The sequence below is a fragment of the Oryctolagus cuniculus genome, chromosome 6 (assembly GCF_964237555.1).
Source record: "Oryctolagus cuniculus chromosome 6, mOryCun1.1, whole genome shotgun sequence".
In the NCBI taxonomy this organism is placed as follows: Eukaryota; Metazoa; Chordata; class Mammalia; order Lagomorpha; family Leporidae; genus Oryctolagus; species Oryctolagus cuniculus.
The window spans coordinates 138,247,651-138,272,357 of NC_091437.1; the positions used below are offsets into that span (position 1 = coordinate 138,247,651).

Consider the following 24,707-nt stretch of genomic DNA (forward strand, 5'->3'; position numbering starts at 1 on the left):
TACGCCGGCGTCGTGGCTCACTAGGCTAATCCTCCGCCTTGCGGCACCAGCACACCGGGTTCTAGTCCCGGTCGGGGCACCGGATTCTGTCCCGGTTGCCCCTCTTCCAGGCCAGCTCTCTGCTGTGGCCCGGGAGTGCAGTGGAGGATGGCCCAAGTGCTTGGGCCCTGCACCCCATGGGAGGCCAGGAAAAGCACCTGGCTCCTGGCTCCTGGCTCCTGCCACCGGATCAGTGCGGTGAGCTGGCCGCAGCACACCGGCCACGGCGGCCATTGGAGGGTGAACCAACAGCAAAGGAAGACCTTTCTCTCTGTCTCTCTCTCTCACTGTCCACTCTGCCTGTCAAAAAAAAGAGAGTATATATAATAACATTGGAATATACTTACTTGCCAAAGTATATTCTTCAGCTTTAACTATTATGAACATTTCCATCTGTATGCTTTTATATATTTTTCTTATATTTCCTTTATTAATGTCACTGAATGATGTCTTTTTCCCTTTTCAGAGAAATTTCTTAATCCTGATACCCATTCACTCTTTTTATTTCCTAAGTTATCTCCCTAATTCCGTGCTATGTAATATTTCTCAGGTCACTGTAGCACTAAGCCCATGTAATTTTGCTTAAAATAGAACTTTCTTGAGAGAAGAAGGTAGGGGTGTGTGTGTGTGTGTGTGTGTGTGTGTATTTAATATGGATCTCAGAGGTAGTTTGATCAAAGCTTTTCATTAACATGTAGGCTAGTTCTTGTGGCAAATTACATTGTTGCTTTTAAAAAAATTACACTCTTCTCACCCTGTTGTGGTTAGAATTCATTTTTCTATCCCTTAAACCTGAGTTGCAACATGATTTGCTCAATGAATTTTAGCAGAAAGGGTGCAACTAGACCTTTTAAAATAGTTGTACAGTTATACTTTTATTTTGTGTTCTTTTGTCATTGCCAAGTATGTTATCAACCATACTTAAGTATATCCCATTGGATCAAAGAGAATGAATGACTCATGGATTCAAATTCAGCCTTTGAGGTCAACCCATTTTCAATCTATCCATAATTCCTGAGAAGAATTGTTAAAGCTGCTGAATTTTTCTGATGATTAATATTATCATTGTATTTATCAAATTATACAATGACATATTTTGAACCCACTTATAAATAGATAATTTTTGTACATATTCAGCTTGGTTCTATTCCAAAGTTATGAAACAAATTATTCAGATTTTTATGCAAGTTGCTCTAATTTCATTACAGCACATTATATACATGTGTGAACATATAGTATTGCATTTTAAGAATATGTACAATTATTATGTGTCAATTAAAAACTAAAGAAAAACTACTACAAATTCTTACTTGAGATAAGAAAAAATCACACTGGGCTTATTCTACATGAAATGTAGAATAACTAATCTCTGCCATTAAAAATCAAATTCTGAAAACTTAAATAATTCATATATGCCCTATATTATATGTTATCTTCTATGTATCAGATAAGGAATAGCATTTCAATCTCTGATGTTTTTCTCCTTGCATTGAAACTTTTCTGTTAGAATTTCTTCAATAATTAAGGTGGATATAATGAACAGTCATCAATAACAACCAATATTTAAAATTAAATAACCACTGGCACAGAGGGAAAAATACTTTCATGCAAAATCATGGTGATTATAGAATACTGAACAAGTTCTTTTACAATCACAAATGTGTATTTACTATTCAGCTATTTTTTTTTTTTTTTTGACAGGCAGAGTGGACAGTGAGAGAGAGGACAGAGAGAAAGGTCTTCCTTTGCCATTGGTTCACCCTCCAATGGCTGCCTCGGCCACATGCTGCGGCCGGCGCACCGCGCTGATCCGATGGCAGGAGCCAGGTGCTTATCCTGGTCTCCCATGGGGTGCAGGGCCCAAGCACTTGGGCCATCCTCCACTGCACTCCTGGGCCACAGCAGAGAGCTGGCCTGGAAGAGGGGCAACCAGGACAGAATCCGGTGCCCCGACCGAGACTAGAACCCGGTGTGCTGGCACCGCTAGGCGGAGGATTAGCCTGTTGAGCCGCAGCGCCGGTGTTATTCAGCTAATTTTATGTATGCTCTGGATCCATAGAAAAATGAAAAGTATGAAGCAGTATAGTACAATGTAAAGTGATCCTCTCAGAAGGAGTAGCTTGATTCCATGTTAACTAGGGTACTACTTACATTGACTTTAAGAAAAATCAATCAAACTATGGGCCTAAATTTCCTCATCTTGAGAGGAAAGTTGCTTAATAAAATTACTTCATAAGATTCTTACTGTTCCTATAATCTATGATTCCATTATTGCAATATATATTGAACATTTTCATCAAGGGAAAAATGGAAAACAGGCCAATGTGGGACAGGAAGAGTGACTTTTAGAGGACTACCATTTTTCATCCTTACAGTCTTACATGTGGCTCCTGCACCAAATCACATGCTTTTCCTATTGAATCTTATCAAGAACTTCCCTTGAGCCCCCTCCATTTCCATTGCTGCTACATATTCTAGACTTCTATCCATTCCTTTTTTTTTTTTTTTCAACTTTTTTTGTTGTTGTTTGACAGGCAGAGTTAGACAGTGAGAGAGAGAGACAGAGAGAAAGCACTTCCTTCCATTGGTTCACCCCCAAAATGGCCACCACAACCGGTGTGCAGTGCTAGTCAGAAGCCAGGAGCCAGGTGCTTCCTCCTGGTTTCCCATGCGGGTGCAGGGAACAAGCACTTGGGCCATCCTCCACTGCCTTCCTGGGTCACAGCAGAGAGCTGGACTGGAAGAGGAGCAGCCGGCGCCACAGACAGAGGATTAACCAAGTGAGCTACAGCGCCGGCTCTCCCTCTATCCCTTCATCTGCCAGAACTTGTTATCATCTGCACACATATTTCATGCTGCCCAGTGTCTACCCAAGTGATTCATATTGACCTCAGGTCTCATTCCAAGTTTACCTCTCCAGGAAAGCTTTCCTTGAAGACTGCATTGGGTGGCTTGTTGTAGCCTCCAGAGCACATTCTATTTTTATTTTCAGCATTCATCATATTTAAAATTATTTGATAAGTGTCTGTCCCACTGAACTGAAAACAATGACTAAGTCTCATATGTTTTGCTGTGAACGCTGTTATCTTCACAATGCCTGGCATACAGTCAAAAGTTAATGAATATTTTAAAGTTGTCATAACTTTTAATATTCTATTATTACATTCCAATTCTGGGGGTGTAGAAACAAAAGGCTTAGTTCTTACAGCAGGTTGGAATAAACAAAGTCAAATTGGATATTTTAGGAGAACTATTGTTCTGAAGGAACTTGATGTATTGAATGTAAAATAAAATCAATCTCTAAGCTAATAAAGAGCAAGAGCAAAAAAGAATAAATCTCACTCAAATATAAAAGTTATGAGTCATTCATAAAAGCTCTCTTTGTTCTGAGAAGTAGACTAAAATGTTATGAAAATCTCACACAAAATATTACATGTGACTTTGTGATTTTTCCTTGGCAAGAGAAACCACTTTTAACAGACTATAAGATTTCAACAAAGAAATGAAAATGATACAAATTGAAGATATATCTCAAAAGACACAGGAAAGAGAAAACCAAAAGGGGCTCCCTTAGCACTAACAAACTTTCACCAGGCAGTAATATATTACATTTGAAGGAAATTCTGAGGGAGTGACTTACCTCAGAACTCATACGAAGAGTGTCTCAATAAAGGTATCTCAGTTTACTATAATAAATGCAAAACTCATGAATCGTACCATGACTAGATCAATATACAATTTATCAAATCTAGTAAGAGACTCTTTCATTATTATTTTTCTGATTTAATGAATATTTTAAAGTTAAAATATAAGAATTAATCCATGGGCATGCAAGGATACATAATGAAGGGTTTCTTTTTAGATATAAGAAGTAAAAAGAGAAGTATACTCAAAAATAATTTTTGTTAGATATCATTATTCCTACATTAGAAATACACGGAGAAAACTTTTTAAAAATTAACTCTAATGAGGAGTATAGCAAGACTCGGTTATGGTACCTACAAATGGTAAGGCTTCCTAAGAAACACTCTAATGAAGAGGTGGAAAAATCAGCTAAATGAAGGAAAATTTAAAAAAAAAATCATATAAGTAGAGAAACAGAAGTTTCCAATTTCAATAGTTCCTCTCAACTGCAACTCAGATATTACCTAAGTATGTACCATAAGAATTAAGAGAAAAGTGGTTGATTGTAATGAATTTTCACTTCATGACTTCGTATAAGCCTAAATGTGTTTTAATGGAAAAACGGAATAATGAATGCAACTTTCAGCCCCAGGATTTTTGCTTCAGTATGAATATTCTTGGTAATAATCTCTATCATTTTGTTTATATTAGATTTAACCTACTTAGGAAAAGAATAACTTGAACTTGCAATATAACCACTTCAGCATTTAAAAAATAAATTCTAACAATATATTGCTTATTCTAATTAATTAATTTTGAATACAATATTGTCCTTGTATTATTGATTGTGAAAAATTTATACTCATAGCCTTTTTCTTAATATTCTCAGAAGAGCAATACCTTTAAGATATAAAAACTTACACTAGTGTTCAGCTCAAAACATCAATTAGTAACAGAAACACACATATGTTTACAGATTCACTTAGATATGAAGTACAGAGTCTGATGAATTTTAGCATATATGAAGTCAGCATAATGAACATGAGCTCAGTCATTCACAAGAGCTTTTTTTATCCTAAGGGCAGCCAACAAATGCTCTATGAATATCATATCTTACTATCTAAGAAAACTTTCCTAAACCAAAATAACTAGGCCCTTTTTCTATATATTCTTCCAAAAAATTTTTATAGTTTTAGACCTTATATTTAGATACATAATCCATCCAAAGTTGATTTGTGTATACTATATGAGATAAATATTGATATGATTATTATTTTCATGTGACTATCCAATCGTTTCAAGTACCATTTTTTATAAAAATAATATCTTTCCCCACTTAATTCCTTAGCACCTTTGTTGCAAATAAATTAGCCATAAATGTAGGTCTATTCCTGTACTATTCATAAGAGACATCTTAGGGAGAAAAAAATTCAAAACCATTTGCACAATTTTTTCCATTATCCTCACAATTTCAGTTATAACAATTATTTCTATATATAATAATTAATTTAAGAATAATTAATTTAATTTAATAATTAATGTAAGAACCAAAAACTCTCAAAGACAGTTTTAAAACATCTAAATCAATCTTTTAATTTAATGAACTAATTATGTCATAGCTTGTTTAATAAATAATGACATTAGGCAAAGATGTAAAAGTTAATAAATAAATTTTCCCATTATGGATAAGTACTGTTAGTAGAGGGTGATTACCAAATTCTTATATTTCTATATTTACCTTCCTGACAAAGGCAATGAACATATTCAATATTTTTTTTAATTTATTTTTTGACAGGCAGAGTGGACAGTGAGAGAGAGGACAGAGAGAAAAGTCTTCCTTTTGCCGTTGGTTCACCCTCCAATGGCCGCCGCAGCGCACTGCCCTGATCATCATGGCAGGAGCCAGGTGCTTCTCCTGGTCTCCCATGGGGTGCAGGGCCCAGGTACTTGGGCCATCCTCCACTGCATTCCCTGGCCACAGCAGAGAGCTGGCCTGGAAGAGGGGCAACCGGGACAGAATCCGGCGCCCCAACTGGGACTAGAACCCGGTGTGCTGGCGCTGCAAGGCGGAGGATTAGCCTAGTGAGCCGCGGCGCTGGCCAATATTAATGTACTCAATTGTAACTATTCCTTTACATAATTTCACAATTTTCTTGGGCTTAACTATAGTATACTTCAATGTTAACCTATTTATATATATATATATATATATATATATATGTATATATGTATATATATGTGAATATATATGAAAACATCGAGCTATAATAACATAAATTGTCCCTTCTTACTATGTTGGAAGAATTAAAGAAGAAACATAAATGTTTTAGTATATTTAGTTGACATACTCATTTAATGAGAGAAGGTGTACTCAAAATGGCTTAAAATGACTTAAATAAGGAGAAGCTTGTAGTGGCAACACAATTAGGAGATGAAGGTCAAGTGTTTCTTTTAGGAATGACTAAGGAGTTTCAATTACATCTACAATACTTTTCTGTCTTTCTGTTTGTTGATTCTGCCTTGCCTCTCTCAGCAAGTTCTTGACATAAGAAAAGTTGCTTCCTAGTAGCTCCAAATGTAATGACTCTTAGAGTTTACAACCTCAAAAAAGACATTATCTTTAACCTGGAATCTGCACCAACTGCCCCAGATCCTGGACTGATAACTGCATCAAAGAGAATTAGGATTAGCTCAGCCTCAATCAATAGAGCTATACAGATTTAAAAGAGATAAGGTTCATAAAAAAAAAAAAAAAAAACAGATTGCAACAAAGGGGAAGGCTGCTAGGCAGGTGAAAAAACATAAACAGTTTGATAGAGAAAGACAAAACTTAACCCTTGAAATTAATATACAGTTGTAAGCAAAAAAATCAGGACGACAACCTGTATTAGTTTTAAAAGAAGCTTTTTAAAAAAGAAAATTTGTTCACATATTTGAAAATTAGTATGTAAAACTTAACAATTTTTCAAACAAAGTATAAATTCTCAGCATTAATATAAGAACAGACCTGAAGAGATTTATAGACAGAGGGAAAAAACCATAAAATTTGTAAAATATTTACCTTTTAAGTAAAAATTTCAAGAGAGTTTTACAGCTAGGGTATTTTCTATCCTAAAAAAATATATGCATAAGTGTTATGTTTTTCAAAGTATTCTAGAATATTGGTGAATTTTCTGAGTCATTCTGTAATATTACCTTAATCCTGAAATCCAAACTCTAAAAAATAAGCATAAAAAGAAACCACAGTTCAAATTCACAAATTTAATTAATATGAGAAAATTTTATTTACTGCTTTCCCTTCTTGTAATAATAGTAATTATAAGGGACTTTTTTTTTTTTAATTTGAAAGACATAGAGACAGAAATGGAGAGAGATACAGAGACAGACATTTTAAATCTTCTGGTTCACTCCCCAAATCCTGACAAAAGCTGAAGATGGTCCAACTTGAAGCCAAGAGACCAAAATTCAAGTCAGGTCCCTATGTGGGTGGCACATTATCAAGGAGCTGGATCAAAAGTGGAGCAGACAGGACTCAAACCAGCAACCACGTGGCATGCCAGTGCTGCAGGCAGTGGCTTAACCCCCTTGAGTCATAACCTGTTACCTGCCAGTGTGCACCTTAGCAGGAAGCTAAAATTAGAAGCAAAATGGAGACTTGAACCCAGACACTCTGTTAAGGGATACAGGTATCCAAAGTAGTGTTTTAACCTTTGTGCAACATGTCCACCGCAATATGAAAAAAAATTTAATCAGAGAAATAGTAAATTGATCTAAAAGTATATTAAAAGATTGGTTGTCAGGACTGCTACGGACCTCCACCAGAGTTTCCTCTGGCTTCACCCTGCCCAGGCATAGTTCACCATATTTTGGGTCCCCAAATGGTGGAGTTAGAATCATGCCAGGGGATCCCAATACAATCCCATCAAGGTGGCATGTACCAATGCCATCTCACTAGTCCCAGTGATCAATTTCAGTTCACAGTTGATCATAATGATAAATCTAAGAGTCAAAAGGATCACACAAACAAGACTAGTGTCTGCTAATACTAGCTGATAGAATCAAAAAGGGAGAGAACAATCCATCATGGGAAGTGGGATACACAGCAGACTCATAGAATGGCAGATGTCCTAAATAGCACTCTGGCCTCAGAATCAGCCCTTAAGGAATTCAGATCTGGCTGAAGAGCCCATGAGAGTATTTTAGGCATGGAAAGCCAAGACACCCTGGGGAAAAAAAAAAAAAAAAAAAAAAAAGAAGAAGACCTAAGTGGAAGATCTCAGCAAGTGAGATCCCAGTGGAAAGAACGGGGCCATCAAAGAAAGAGGTACCTTTCTCTGAAGGGAGGAGAGAACTTCCACTTTGACTATGACCCTGTCGGAATAAGATCGAAATCGGCGAACTCAAAAGGCTTCCATAGCCTTGGCAACTCATGACTAGAGCCTAGGGAGATTAGTGACACCATAAACAAGAGTGTCAAATTGTTAAGTCAACAACAGGAGTCACTGTGTACTTACTTCTCATGTGGGATCTGTCCTTAGTGTGTTGTCCAATGTGAAGTAATGCTATAGCTAGTACTGAAACATTATTTTGCACTTTGAGTTTCTGTGTGGGTACAAACTGATGAAATCTTTACTTAGTGTATACTGAATTGATCTTCTGTACATAAAGATAATTGAAAATGAATCTTTATGTGAATGGAATGGGAGAGGGAGAGGGAGATGGGAGGGGTGAGAGTGGGAGGGAAATTATGGGGGGGGAGCCATTGTAATCCATTAACTGTACTTTGAAAATTTATATTTACTAAATAAAAAAAGAAAAGAAAAAGAATAATAAAAAAAGAAAAGGAAAAAAACTCATCTGTATAACACTGAGGAATTTTCTATTAAAATGACTAGCGGGCTGGCGCCGCAACTCAATAAGCTAATCCTCCGCCTAGCGGCGCCAGCACACCGGGTTCTAGTCCAGGTCGGGGCGCTGGATTCTGTCCCAGTTGCCCCTCTTCCAGGCCACCCCTCTGCTATGGCCCGGGAGTGCAGTGGAGGATGGCCCAAGTGTTTGGGCCCTGCACCCCATGGGAGACCAGGATAAGTACCTGGCTCCTGCCATCGGATCAGGGCAGTGCGCTGGCCGCAGTGTGCCGGCCATGGCGGCCATTGGAGGGTGAACCAATGGCAAAGGAAGACCTTTCTCTCTATCTCTCTCTCTCACTATCCACTCTGCCTTTCAAAAAAAAAAAAAAAAATGACTAGCAAACATCTAACAAAATGATAAACTTATAGTTGATAGAAAAAACATTGGTTGTCATATTCAACAAGGTTTCATTATAAAAATGGAATTCTTATCCCAGTATTAGAAAATCTATGAACACAATTAAAGGAATGATATAGTTAAATATGCCAAAGGATGTAGAATAAAAGACCAGAAGTTACACTAAAAGTGTTTGAATTTCCTTAACATAGGAAAGACACATTTTTACATAGTGTCGTCAAATGCGTTAAATGTTCTATATTGTGTAATAAAGCTATGGCCATAAAAATTTTAGGGGGAATTTTAAGTTTTCTAATCTGCCCCTACAATAGAGCTCTGGCAACAATGATGTTTATAATTTTGAGGATGAATTCAAATACACTGAGGAACATAGAATGAAAAAAAGGTCCTAGATCCTGGATCACAATGTTAGTAACCTCCCAACTCAACATCTGCCCTTTCGTGGGCATGTCATGAGGCAATAGTAAACCTATATTTATTTAAGCTACTATTGGTTGGATTTCCAATATTGTTCTAATAAATATTTTCCCAATAATTATAATTAGTGATCAAAATAATTCAAATGAAGGAAAGTTTTAAGTAATGTAGCTAAATATTAGCTAGATAGACAAAAGTTTTAAAAAATTGTTCTTCATTATAGTTTGAAATGATAAAAGAATAAAGCTATTATGAGTGAACAAGAATCTGTATTATTTTAATAATATAAAATTTAAATTTAGAAACCTAAGTCAAGACCTGATATTACATAGGAATATCAATATAGATCTAATTAATAGAAAATTTTAATGGAATTTTAATAAAAATTAGAAACAATTTTTACATAATTTAACAAAGCTGTTTTAGAATATAATTGGAAGATCAACATACAAAAATTGTGAAAATTTTGAAACATAAGAGCTTTCCTATGTTTTAAAAAGTAATCCCTTAAAACTAGAAAAGAACAACACAATCAATACAGAAAATAGTAGTTGAATATATTCAAATATTAATACTGTTGGCAAAATGATGTTTATATATAAAAGAAAATAGTCCAAACATAAAAAAAATTCCAGATGGATTAAAGTGTGAAATGTAAAAAGAAAAAAAAAATGGGCCGGTGTTGTGGTACAGTGGGTTAAGCCGCCACCTGCAGTGCTGGCATGCCTGATGGGTGCCAGTTCAAGTTCTGGCTTCTCCACTTTTCATCAAGCTGCCTGCTCGTGTGCCTGGGAAAGCAGCAGAAGATGGTCCAAAGGGGATCCTAGCCAACCACATAGGAGACCTGGAAGAAGCTCCAGGCTCCTGGCTTTGGCCTGGCCCAGCCCTGACTGTTGCGTCCATTTGGTGAGTGAACCAGTGGAAGGAAGACTCTCTCTCTCTCTCTCTCTCTCTCTCTAACCCTGACTTTCAAATATATAAATAAAATAAATATTGTAAAAAAAAGAGGAAATGCATTGTAACTGACAAGTCTTTAAAAAAACGTACTACATATGTGTTAGGTAGGAAGTCAGAAATTAGCTTATGTGTGTATGACAATGGCCTAAGGAATTTACATCTACAGTGGTCCAGCATCCGCATCGCATCTGCATCTCAAAGTCACCTTGGTAACCTTCCAGATGTAGCCCAGTATCTGCACTTCAAAGTCCTGCCCGGATCCTGATGACCTTCCAGGGAGTCCTGCCCCTTCTACCTGGCCTGATAAAAATCCTTCCTCTAAGTTGGGGCGATGCCAGTCAGGCTTCTCCTGTCTGATAACTCAGGGGAAAAAACTCAGAAAGGAATTTTTCATATTTACACTCAATAAGTCCTTTGTTCCGGAGGAGAAGGAGAGAGGGAGAGAAAAGTCTGGAAAGCAAGACCCATTCCCTTAAAAGCCCCAGCTTAAATGTAAACTGTGCACTCTCTCTCAGGTTCTGTCTGGAGAGGTGCCCCTCTGTTCTTACAGATGTCCCTACCCTAATAAACCTTGCTGTTTTACTTTCCACTGCTCTCTGTCTCATGCCTTAATTCTTTCCTGCGTGAAGACAAGGACCCTTTGCTTCTCCGGTAACAATATGTACAAAAGCAGATGCCATAAAAATGACAGATATGATTAGAAGAAAATCAAAAACGTGGTGTGGAAAACCATATAGAATCAATGTAGACTGAAAGAAATTACTTGCAATGTATATAATAAATGAAGGACGTAAGGGGTATACATGTATATATTTATGTGCCCGAAGTACTTTAATTGGATAAGGAAAAAAAAGCTACACTAGGTTATGCCAGGATAGGAAATGAACTTGGAAACAAGATGGCTAAGTGGACAGCAATGTTCTCCATAGTCCCCTAGGATACAGTTTGCAGGAAGTAATGTTATTATATAGTTTTATCACTTGGAGGCCATAAAGCCATTGTTTGGAAACAAAAAAAATTGCTAATTCAATGCATTGACTTATGTTTTGTGGTTACATAGCCACATTTCAAGAAGATAGGCAATGATAATTCAGCATCCATTCAGTATTCGAGGGTAACTACGTAAATTCTGACTATTAACAACATCTTCTGCAGATCATGAAACTGAAAATTTTCAAAGGAGATGGAATCCAAGTGACTAATAAGTCTAGCAATTGCGATCAAGAATATTATAGCTATTAAACACAGTAATTCTACTTAATTTAATTCTATTTAAAACACATCAGATTGGTCATTTAACAAAATACTGGTGGCAATTGTGTTAGATTGTAAGAGTCCCAGTTTTGCCTTGCTAGGAAAAGTGAAAATAAAAAAAAAATCAGAAACTAAGAATACATTCTCGATTTAAACATCCAAACTATTTTCAGAATATGCAGCCCCATTAAAAAAGACTGTAAGGATCTTTTTTGTAAGAATATTTCAGAGATCCATTAAGGTTAATAGTAAGAAGCCACACTAACTTCAGCAACTGAAAGGTACCAGAAAGAGAATGGTAGAGCTATGTTCCCAGTGACTGATGGAGAGGAATTTTCAGTGGAGAAGGGACAGAACAAAACAGACTCAATGGAGCAGTGAGGGAAGAAGACAGACCTACCACTGCCATCCACTCCTGCAAATACATAGTCAGCTCCAGGCTTGGAAGTACCATCTTCTGAGTTCAAGGTGAGAAGAGACTACCATGGCTCCCACCATTGGTAGCTTTGACTGAGGGAAAATTTCACAGTCTCCCCTGGCTTTGATTCTGGCCTTGGGAGCTAGGTGGAAGGGGTAGGGGTTGTGCAACTACTTTGCTCCATGAGGTAAGGCCACATTGCCTGCCTCCTCTCCACCCTCCCTCCCCACATCAAAGTACCATACTCAATCTGCTGAGGAAGACCTACAGTTGAACTCTGTTCTGAATCACAGAACAGCAGATAGTCCCACTGCTGCCAGAGGCCACTGGAACCCAAATAGAGAAGCTTGCAAGGTGGAGACTGGAAGACCCACACCTTGTGCCTGTGGGAGTTCTGGGGCTCCATCACACCCAACTTGGGTGTCATTATGGACTCTTACCTTACCAAAAAAGGGATCAGAACTTCCTGTTCTCATACTGAACACACTCTGGAATTAAAAAGTAAGCCTTAGATACTCCCCCAAGCCTCAGAGGCACACTTCTAGGGAATAAAGACTTCACTCAAAAACAAACAGGGGCCAGCAGGTGACAGCAGTAAAGCCACCACCTGTGGCGCCAGCATCTCTATGGGCACCTGTTAGAGTCCCAGCTGCTCCACTTCCAATCCAGCTCCCTGCTAATGTGCCTAAGAAAGCAGTGGAGGATGGCCCCTACACCCACATGGAAGACTGAAGAAGCTCCTGGCTCCTGGCTCTTCCCCTTCTGTCTGGCTTGGCCCCTGTCATTCCAGCCATCTAGGGAGTGAACCAGTGGATGGAGCACTTCTCTCTCTCTCTGTAAATCTGCTTTTCAAAATAAATACATTAAATCTTTAAAAAATAAACAAAATCCTCCAGAGGAGATAGAGATTACTCTAGGTGCAATGTAGAAATGCAGTCAATGTAGAAACACATAAAACATGAATAAGGAAAGTAATATGTCTTCCTAAAAGGAACACAATAATTTATTAATATTGGACTGCAAAGAAGAGGAGATTTATGAAATGTATAAAAAGAATTCAAAAGATGATTGTAAGGTTCCTTAGAAACAGAAAAACAATTAAAGAAATAAGTAAGTCAGTATACGACATGGATGAAAAATTCAGCAGACACAGATATGAAGAAAAACAAACAGAAATATTAGAAATGAATTATTCCATAAATCAAATAAAAATACATTGACAAGCCTTAAGAACAGACTTGGTGAGTCAACTTTGAATGTACTTACATAAAACATGTCTCAACATTTTTTTTTTATTTGACAGGTGGAGTTACAGACAGTGAGAGAGAGACAGAGAGGTAAGTCTTCCTTCCATTGGTTCACTCCTTAAATAGCTACTACAGCCAGTGCTGTGCCGATCCAAAGCCATGCGGGTGCAGGGCCCAAGCACCTGGATCATCCTCCACTGCCTTCCTAGGCCACAGCAGAGAGCTGGACTGTAAGAGGAGCAACCAGGACTAGAACCCGGCACCCATATGGGTTGCCGGTGCTGCAGGTGGAGGATTAACCAAGTGAGCCATGGCACCGGCCCCCTCAACAAATTTTTAAGCAATGAAATCCTATCATGTATCTTTTCTGACCACAATAGAATAAAGCTAGAAATTAACAACAAAATCAACTCTAGAAAATATACAAACACATGAAGACTGAACAGCATACTCCTGAATGAACAACAAACCAAAAGGAAAATAAAAGTTTTCTTGAAATGAATGAAAATGACAACACAACATATTTTATGGGATACAGAAAATACAGTATTAAGGGGAAAGTTTAGGGGCTGGTGTTATTGCCTAGTAGGTTAAGCCAAAGCCTATGATGGTAGCATTCCATAAGGGGACCCGTGCATTTCCCAGCTGCTCCATTTCTGATTGAGCTCCCTGCTAATGTCTCTGGGAAAACAGCAGAAGATAGTCAAAATAGTTGGGCACTTGCACCCACATGTGAGACCCAGAAGAAGCTCCTGGCTCCTGTCTTTAGCCTCATCCAGCTGTGGCCACTGTGGACATCTGGAGAGTGAAACAGGATGGAATATTCTCTCTCACGTGCTCTCTCTGTCTCCATGTATATGTGTGTGTGTCTCCCTCCCTCTCTGTTACTCTGCTTTTCAAATAAAAAGTAAATATTTTAAAAGTGAAAAGTTTATAGAAATATGTGCCTACATTAAAAAAAACTGGAAACATGTGAAATAATGATCCAACAATGCATCTAAAGAACCTAGAAAAACTAGAACAAACTAAATACAAAATTAAGAGAAAAGAAATAATAAAACTAAGATTAGATATAAACAAAATAGAATACAAAAAACTATACAAACATTAGTGAAAGGAACAGCTGGGTTTTGAAAAAAAATAATAAACAAAACCTATAAATCAGTGGCCTAACTAATGATAGAAGATCCCAATTAATAAAGTCAGAATTTAAAAAGGGGATATTACAATTTATACCACAGAAATACAAAGAATCATTAGGAATTATCACAAACAGAAATATGCCAACAAATGGAAAAATGAATAGAATCCTGGAGGCATATAATTTACCAAAATTTAGGCATGCAGACATAGAAAACCTGAATAGACCAATAACCAAAATTTAGATTAATTTAGTAATAAAGACCCCCAACAAGAAAAGTTCAGGACCAGTTGGCTTCACTGTTAAATTCTATAAAACTCTTAAGGAAGGCCTAACCCTAACTATTCAAAGTTTAAATAGAGGGAACCTTCCAAACTCATCGATGAGGCCAGCATTACTTTAATACCAAACCCAGAGAAAGATACAACAAAAAAGAGAACTACAAAAAAAAAAATACTCTGATGACTAAAAAATACAAATACTAGCAAACTGCATTTAAAAACACATCAAAAAGATACGCCACCCAGAACAAGTGGGATTTAACCTTGGCACACAGGAATGTTTCAACGCAGCACATCAATAAAATGATATATCACATTGACAAAATGAAAAATCAAAATCATAAGATTATCTCAACAGATGCAGAGGAAGCATTTGATAAAATGCAACACTGTTTCATGAAATAAATATAAACCAAACAAAAACCAAATAAAAAAAAAACTGGGTATAGAAGGAAAATTCCTCAACACAATCAAGGCAGTATATTAAAAACGCACAGTGAGCACTATACTGACTAGGGAAGTGCTGGAAATATTTCCACTAAGATCTGGTACCAGACAAGAATGCTCACTCTCATCACTACTATTTAACATACTATGGAAGTTTTAGCCAGAGCCATTAGGCAAGGAAAAGAAATCAAAGGGATACAAATTGGATTGCAGGAAGTCAGATTATCCCTATTTGCAGATGTCATGGTACTTTATATAGGGAAGCCAGACTATCAGAACTCATGAGAATTTGACAAAGTTGCAAGATAAAAAATTAACATACAAAAATCAATGTCATTCTTTTTTTTTAAGATTTAATTGTTTATTTGAAAGGCAGAGTAACAGAGAAGTGGGCGGTGGTGGAGAGAGAGAGAGAGAGAGAGAGAGAGAGAGAGAGAGAGAAAGAGAGAGAGAAAGGTCTTCCATTCGCTGGTTCACTCCCCCAATGGCCGAAATGGCCAGAGCTGTGCCGATCCGAAGGCAGGAGCCTGCAGCTTCCTCTGTGTCTCCCATGTGGGAGCTGGAGCCCAAGGACTTGGGCCATCTTCTACTGATTTCCCAGGCCACAGTAGAGGGCTGGATCGGAAATGGAGCAGCCAGGACCTGAACTAGTGCCCATATGAGATGCTGCCACTGCAGGCAGTGACTTTACCCGCTGGGCCCCAATGTCATTCCTTTAGACCAACAATGCTTTGGCAATTACTTTAATACCAGCATTACTTTAATACCAGCACTTTTGGCCTGCACCACGGCTCACTTGGCTAATCCTCCACCTGCAGCACCAGCACCCCAGGTGCTAGTCCCGGTTGGGGTGCTGGATTCTGTCCCAGATGCTCCTCTTCCAGCCTAGCTCTCTGCTGTGGCCTGGGAAGGCAGTGGAGGATGGCCCAAGTGCTTGGGCCCTGCACCCACATGGGAGACCAGGAGGAAGCACCTGGCTCCTGGCTTTGAATCCGCACAAGGCACCAGCCGTAGCAGCTATTTGGGGGGTGAACCAACGGAAGGAAGACCTTTCTCTCTGTCTATCTCTCTCACTGTCCAACTCTGCCTGTCCATAAAAAGAAAAAGAAAAAGAACTTTTAAGATCAGTGTCCTTTACAATAGCTACAAAAAGCTTTAAATACTTTGGGATAAATTTAATCAACTATGTAAAAGGTCTCTACGATGAAAACCACAAAATATTAAAGAAAACAAAAAGACAAAAAAGAAATGGAAAAATGTTACATGTTCATGGATTTTAAGAATCACTATTATCAGAGTGTCCAAACTACCCAAAGCAATTTAAGACTCCACCTGCAACACCAGCATTTCATATGGGCACAGGTTCTACTCTTGACTGCTCCACATCCAATCCAGCTCCCTGCTAATGTGCTGGGAAAGCAGCAGATTACGGACCAAATCCTAGACCCCTACACCACCTGAAAGATTCAGATGAAGCTTCTGGCTCCTGTTAGGCTTGGTGTAGCCCTGGCCATTGCGACCATTGGAGAGTGAACCAGAGGATTGAAGATCTCTCTGAATTTCTTTCTCTCTCAGTAACGCTGCCTTTCAAATAAATAAATAAATAAATACGTCTTCTTTAAAAAAAAAATGAAGAGGTAACCGACAAACTAAGAGAAAATATTTGCAAACTATGCATTTATCAAAGAGCTATTGTTCAGAATAGATAGGGTACTCAAGAAATGTAGAAACAAAATAATCCAGTTAAAAAATGGCCAAAGTATATGAACAGGCAGTTTTCAAAATGAAATACAAATGGACAACAAACACAAGAAACATGTTCAGGATCACCAGCCATCCAAAAAATGAAAATTAAAACCACAATGAGGTATCATCTCACCCAAGTTAGAATGGCTACATTCCAAAAATCAAAAAATAGCAAATGCTATAGAAGATGACGATTAAAAGGTACCCTGATAAGTGGTGGGAGTGCAAAGTGTTACAGTCATTATGGATAACAGTATGGAGAGTCCTCAGAAGACTAAAACTAAATATACCATATAACCCAGCTATCCCACTCTTAGGAATATAGCCAAAGACTATCCCACTCTTAGGAATATAGCCAAAGAAAATGAAGTCAGCATATTAAAGAGATACCTGAACTCCCATATTTATATCAGTCAATTCACAATAGCCAAGAGTTGGAATCAACCTAGATGTGCATCAACTGATGACTGGACAAAGAGAACATTTATATATATATATATATATATATATATATGTATGTGTGTGTGTGTGTGTGTGTGTGTAGAGAGAGAGAGAATAGAATATTACATATAGGAATGTACATATATATATATATATACACACACACACACATAATGAATATTACTCAACCGGGAAAAAAGAATGAACTCCTTATGTTTGCAAAAAGATGGATACAACTGGAGAACATTAGGCTATGTTAAATAAGCTGACCCAAAAGAAAAAAATATCACATATTTCTCTTGTGTTAGTTAACATATGGAATATAAAATGTGTGGATTCCATATAATTCAGTATTTAGTTATAAATATTACTTTACTGAATTATACTATGTGAATGAATATTCACTCTTATTTCATGTTTCAAACACTGGAAATGGTTAGGGAATAGTGAGTACTCATCCAGTAGTAGTAATGCTTTGTTCTTAATTTGGGTGTTTATGAATGTGATTGGATGCCAAAAGAAAGTAACTCATTTGTAACTATACACTTGGTGCAATTCTTGGTATGTATACTATATTTCCAAAAAATGCTTTTTAAAAAGTTGAACTTTCAGTCACGGAACCATAAAAAAAGAAATCACATTTATTTCAATATTATAAAAACATAATAAAACCAATGATCTAAATGACTTGATTCATGTTAAATTATAATGTGTCCATTTTGTGGAATACAGTATAATGATTTATAAGAATGTCATGTATCCATATGTAATGACAGGAAAGATTGTTGTAAAATATCAATCAATAAAAACATAGTTGGAAAGTATATGTAAAGCATTATATAGAAAAAAGGCAAAAGAAATAAAGGAGGGGCTGGCGCTATGGCTCAGCAGGTTAAAGCCCTGGCCTGAAGTGCCAGCATCCCATATGGGCACCAGTTCAAGACTAGATGCTGCACTTCTGATCCAGCTCTCTGCTATGGCCTGGGAAAGCAGTAGAAGATGGCCCAAGTTCTTTGGCCCTGCACCCACAGGGGAGACCCAGAAGAAGCTCTTGGCTCTTGGTTTAGGATCGGCGCAGCTCTGGCCGTTGCGGCTATCTGGGGAGTGAACCAACACATGGAAGACCGGCCTATCTTCTCTCTGTGTAACTCTGACTTTGAAATAAAAAAATAAATCTTAAAAAAAAGAAAAGAAATAAAGGAGCCAAAGGAAAATGGAAGAAAGGAAGAACAAAGAAAACAAGTGAGGAAAAGAAAAGGAAGTAATATGTGTGCTTCTAATAACACAAAAATGTAAAATCCAAATGTTTGATATTACCTGTTATTTTTGCCTTACAAATTTAGTTTTAAATATCATCAGAAGCTATCCACTAAATGTTTCAATTAACCTCCACAAATAGTGTTTGATGAATAAGAAAAATAATAACTCTATTGTAAACGGGCACTTTAAAGTAAGCTTGATTTTTTAATTAGATTTAAACTTAACTTTGGATCAAATATTTGTGATGGCTATACATTTTCAAATTATATTTTGCTATCAATTCTTTAGCATATGCTCTTGAATTTGGGCAAATAATGGAATTTCTGTCTCTCAGTTCTACAATGAAGGAAAGGGATTCTGAATTAATGTTAAGCTATATGGGGCAAGTGCTGTGGTGCAGTGGGTTAAAACCACTGGCCTGAAGTGCAGGCATCCCATGTGGGTGCCGGTTCTAGTCCCGGCAGCTCCTCTTCCTATCCAGCTCTCTGCTATGGCCTGGGAAAACAGTGGAAGATGGCCCAAGTCCTTGGGCCCCTGCACCTGCATGGGAGACCCAGAGGAAGCTCCTGGCTCCTGGCGCAGCTCTGGCCCTTGCAGCCTTTTGGGGAGTGAACCAACAAATGGAGGACTTCTCTCTCTCTCTGCCTCTCCTCTCTCTGTGTAACTCTTTCAAATAAATAAAAAAAATCTTTAAAAAATGTTAAGCTATAAAAATTAATTATTCTAAATATTTAAGAAAAATAATTATCTTCTATGAAAATACTGCATTTCAACATTGTAGGTCATCCAACAAAACCGGATGGCATTATCAAAATTTTAAACTCTGGACATGTACTATAGCTCAGAGCTATTTCAGAACTTAAATGTCTAAATGAATATAAATTTCAGCTAAAACTTATATAAATAATATAAACTGTCTTAAAGACAACATAATAAAAATATAGAATTAAGAATTATTGGGGCCCGCACTGTGGCGCAGTAGGTTAATCCTCCGCCTACAGCACCAGCATGCCATGTGGGTGCTGGTTCTAGTCCTGGCTGCTCCTCTTCCGATCCAGCTCTCTGCTATGGCCTGGGAAATCAGTGGAAGATGGCCCAAGTCCTTAAGTCCTGGGGCCCTTGCACCTGAGTGTGAGACTGAGAAGAGGAACCTGGCTCCAGGCTTTGGATCGGCACAGCTTGGCTGTTGCAGCCATTTGGAGAGTGAACCAACAGAAGGAAGACCTTTCTGTCTCTCCCTCTCACTCTCTGTAACTCTACCTCTCAAATAAATAAAATCTTTTTAAAAAGAATTAAGAATCATGTTATATCCCTACTAGTCATGGGATTTTAAGCAAACTACCTTACCAGATGTGCTTCAATTAGTTCAACTCTACAACAGGGATATCACTACCCATCTCATGGGGCTCTGGTGAAGATTAAATTAGACAGTACCTGTGCTTGCAAAGGTACACAGCACTAGTTAGCTAACTCAGCGAGTGTTAGCTATTAATCCTTAGCTATTAATCCAGTGTTATTCTATTAACCTCTGCTATTGAGCATAGTAATCAGCACTCTAGCATGCACATAACAAACATTAAATGAATCCCAACAGAATAAAACATTTAGATAAACAACTAATTTCTTGATTTACAGTATCTGTTCCTTCTTATAGTTTAAGATAAATACTATCAAAACAATATAGAAAAAAAAATCCTGGCAACTCCAGTTTAAAGCTAAAGTTGTAAAGTTACTATCAATTTAACCAGAAAACTGAGCATTATTTTATATTCATAAACACTTTTTATTTCTCAATTATAGAATCTTAGAACAGTAACTTTCAAACTATATTTTTTGAAGCCCTAAGGTTGTCCTTATGTTTAGAAAGGATGAGAAGCAATCTGATCTATTGGTCACTGTTCTAGCAGAGTAGCCTAGCTTTTAAGCTTTCTATTTTGGGTTTATAACAGGCGATTGCATTTAAGTTACATTTTTCTTAAAATCAATTTTCAAAAATCAAGGTAATTAGAAAAACAATTTAAGAATCAAGATATATTTGAAACCAAGAAATAGATTATTTATTTTATTACTGTATTTAAAATTTTAAAAATTTGAGACAAAATATTCAATAAAATGTATTTTTATTTAGAGACCTACATTTAATGTTATCAACAGATGACCCAAAAAGGTACCTTTGGATCAAATCTTGAAAGGTTTTAGCAGGTGTTCCATTTAGAATCTCACGATAGTCAACAGTCAGCATGCTAATTATGAACATTATTTTTAGTAAGCAAAGTAGCTGAAGCTATCTCCACATCAAACTTGAAACTTCTCAAAATAAACCCTATTTCAACTTTGAGCTCCAGCTTTAAATTATGAAGAATACAAAAGCATTATTTTCACAGTAGAAAAAAAATCATGGTAAACTAAACTTTGGAAGACGTTATTTACTTAGGGAAAATCATTTGTTTAGCTTATGTGAATAAATAATTATATAAAGATGGGGCTGGCACTGTGGTGTAGCAGGCTAAGCTTTCTCCTCCGGCAACATCATCCCATATAGGCACCGGTTTTAGTCCTGGTGCTCCTCTTTGGATCCAGCTCTCTGCTATGGCCTGGAGAGCTTTAGAAGATGGCCCAAGTGCTTGAGCCCCTGTACCCATGTGGGAGACCCAAAGAAACTCCTGGCTCCTGGCTTTGGATCAGCCCAGCTCTGGCCTTTGAGGTCAACTGGGGAGTGAACCAGCAAATCTCCCTCTCTGTAATTCTACCTCTCAAGTATTATTATATTAATAAAAATCCTAAAAAAAAGAGCAAGGAGTTTGCTAATGAAAATACAAAAACAAGTGTGACATATTTCCTGTCTGGTTACAAATTATTTAGAGAGCTTATAGAGAGGAGGTGGTCTTTTTTGATGGGTAGAGTTAAGGAAGGCTTCACAAAAGAGGACAAATTTGAACTTTGTCTTGAAGCATGAACAGAGTATAGCTACGTTAAAATTAGAAGGATCTCTGTGAGTGAGACCTCAATGGGAAGAAGGGGCCATCAAAGAAGGATGCACTTTTCTCTGATGGGAGGAGAGAACTTCCACTTTGCTTATGGCCCTATCTAAATGCTGATGGAGTTTGTGGACTCTGAAGGTTCCATAGCCTTGGCAGCTCATGGCAAGAGCATTGGGTGATCACTGACGTCATAATAAGAGTGCCAATAGTTAAATCAACAACAAGAGTCACTGTATACTTACTCCCAATGTAGGAACTCTGTCCTTAATGAGTTGTACCATGAGAACTAACTGTAAAACTTGTTTTCAAACTGTACTATATACTTTGTGTGTCTGTGTGGGTGCAAACTGTTGAAATCTCTAGTGAGTATAGAGTTGGTCTTCTCTATATAAAGTTAATTAAAAACGAATCTTAATGAAGAATGTGATGGGAGAAGGAGCAGGAGGTAGGACGGGAGTGGGGGTGGGAAGGAGGGTATGCAGGGAAAAACCACTATATTCCTAAAGCTGTACCTATAAAAATTATATTCATTAAATAAAGGCTTTTTTTCTAAAAAAAAAAATAGAATAGGGATCCAGGTAAAAATTACTGAATATCCAAAAAAGACTATGTATCAAACAACTTGCTGGGTCAGAGAATCATGGATGATTTGATAAAAATTTGGAGTTTAGGAAAAAAGGAGGGCGAAAGCTGCAGGATAATCTATAGAAGCTTTTTTTTCTTTTTTATTTCATTCCTAAGCAATGAAAAGTTAGGGAAACATTTTAAATGAGAGTGTAATACAATCACCTATCTGATGCTGGAAGATTATCATTTGTAATGTGAAGGTTAGGTTGAAAGAAAAGATGGAAGACAGGGAGAAAAATAAGGGCAATATTTTATTTAGCTCTCCTGGGAAAGTTATATAACAATAGCGTATATGACCTTGATGAGAGAGAGTTATCTGCATGTTCTTTATTCAACAATACATTCAGTACCTGACACATATGCAGATTCTTAGAAATTATTTAAATTACTATTAGTAAAACTGAGCAGAAAGAGAACAAACTAAGACTTAATTGTGCTATTTTACAATGTTTTTCCAGCTCTTGAACCGTAACAGAGTGGAGAGCTGTGTCAATATCAATAGAACTCTCCCCTGCTGCTACAACCTGTTCATGAGTTTTAATAACTACACTTCTTGTTGAAGCATTGCCACTAATGATTAATATCGTTTCTAAGGTTTATACGGGTATAGACTTTTTGACAGGTAACTTTCATAGGGTGCAGGAAACAATAAAAACAAAAGGAATATAAGGATGCCATTTTCACTTAGCCATGTACAGGGGATGGGGAGGAGAAAAAATGAAGGGCATACTTTCAACATCATCTGATATTGTCTCAACTTTGTAACCTGGCTTTATTTATTTGGAATAGATGTGGATTTTAAATAAAGAATGAACATATTTAAAACTATAAATAGGGTAACCCTTTAAAATGACACTTATACAGATTTTCTGAACTATTCATATTAATATACTACCAAATTTACTCAAAAGAAAGAAAGAAAGGACAAATGTGTTCTGTCTCCCAGACAACATCATGCATTCATTTCAATGTGTCTGGACACAAAAGCATAGCAGTATTTGTAAATGTGAACTCTGACTAAAAACTGTTATTATGCAAGTAAGAGAATTTTTCACTGTCATTGCTTAATTAATAAGAGAGAATGATAATTCTTACAAGAGTAATAATAAATTCAAGCCACATAACAATCAATGGTCTCTTTTACATTTTAACATTTTAAAACATAGAATTTACTAACATGTAGACAGTTTTTCAGTCAGAATTACAAATAATGATTTCTTATATGTATATTTGTATCTCTATATTGATATCAATCAAAATTCAGTGTGTCAAAGATATTCATGACATCTAAATATTTGCATCTCTCTTTCAACTGGAACTAGAACAAAAGATGTTGTGACACACATGTCATTAATAATTAATTTGAATCTCTACCAACACTGTGATGGTAATAATTATTTAACAAATTTGTGGCCTATGATTTACTTCACAGAAGTTAATAATCTTGACATTAGGGTCATGTATTTGGTTAAAAAATATTGGTACCTGGAATATTTGAGGATTTAAATCATTTAATATTATATCCAAATATTCAATATTTAGCATATTTTTTGTCAGGCAAAGTATTTAAAGCACATAAAACTGCAAGGCATATTCCAGGAAAGGCCAAGAGTCCAGGGTGACTGAAGTACGTGGATTGTATAATAGATTCAGAGAGAGATGAGGTATGCAAAATAAACATATTTTAAAGGAAAAATAATTTTATTTAAAGATAAGTGGAATCAACATTTGTAGTCAAAGAGGAAATGATTTTGTTGGAATGTATTCTTGCTTGTGTTCTGGAAAACCTTTATTTTACAGATGCAATTAACTGGAATTTAAAAGTATTCTCTGGTGGTATTAAGATAACATATTTCCCAGAGTAGCAATTCATCATTACCTTTGTAGTTAACCTTGAAGCCAACAGATCCCACACTTTCATCTGTTTGAAGGTGCAGCCACATTTGGCTACTCATGCTCACTATCAAATCTGGTACAAAGCTTCCAGTCAGCCTAAAATGAGATGGATAAAGAAGAGAGATGGGTTATCAAAACACTCTCTGCATACAAAAAATGAGGAAGAAGGCTTTCTTAATACTTTATTTCCTAGAAAAACAACTTTCAAATAATTTAATAGGAATATGTGATGATATAACAGAAGAATCAAACTACACAATTTAGCAATCAAGGTTTATTATTTTTAAAATACTATTTCATGTATTTAACTAGTTAGATCTTTCATATCTCTGCAAGCAGTTCTATTAAAATTTTAGACCATCAGAGAGTCCTATACTTCCTTTTGAACTAAAAAGAAAAAGGGATCAGGAAAAAACCTTCAAGTATTTTTAATATCAAGAATGCATCTCATTCAGCTTTTCAAGTTCCACAGAACTTCATTCTAAATATTGTGACAAATATTCAAGCACTGCGCAAAAGAACAAAATGGCAGGAAGTATCCATGTCATATGCTGTACTGTAAAATTGTATCTAAAATAGTTACTAATCTTATGTGAATAACTTGAGTATATGCATTAATAATTCCTCATTCAGTAATGTATAATTTTCTGATCATAACAAGGG

At 36.7% G+C, this 24,707-nt stretch overlaps 1 protein-coding gene across 9 annotated transcripts in view; it reads right to left on the reverse strand.

The window, feature by feature from the left end:
* The window catches only part of CSMD3 (CUB and Sushi multiple domains 3), a 1,302,111-nt gene that overhangs the window by 569,125 nt on the left and 708,279 nt on the right, over nucleotides 1-24,707 (reverse strand). For all 9 annotated transcript variants that reach the window (XM_051844773.2, XM_051844775.2, XM_051844772.2 and 6 more), the window contains one exon: nucleotides 24,028-24,140. In XM_051844773.2, coding sequence (XP_051700733.2) covers nucleotides 24,028-24,140 — 113 coding nt within the window. The remainder of the gene's footprint in view (nucleotides 1-24,027; nucleotides 24,141-24,707) is intronic.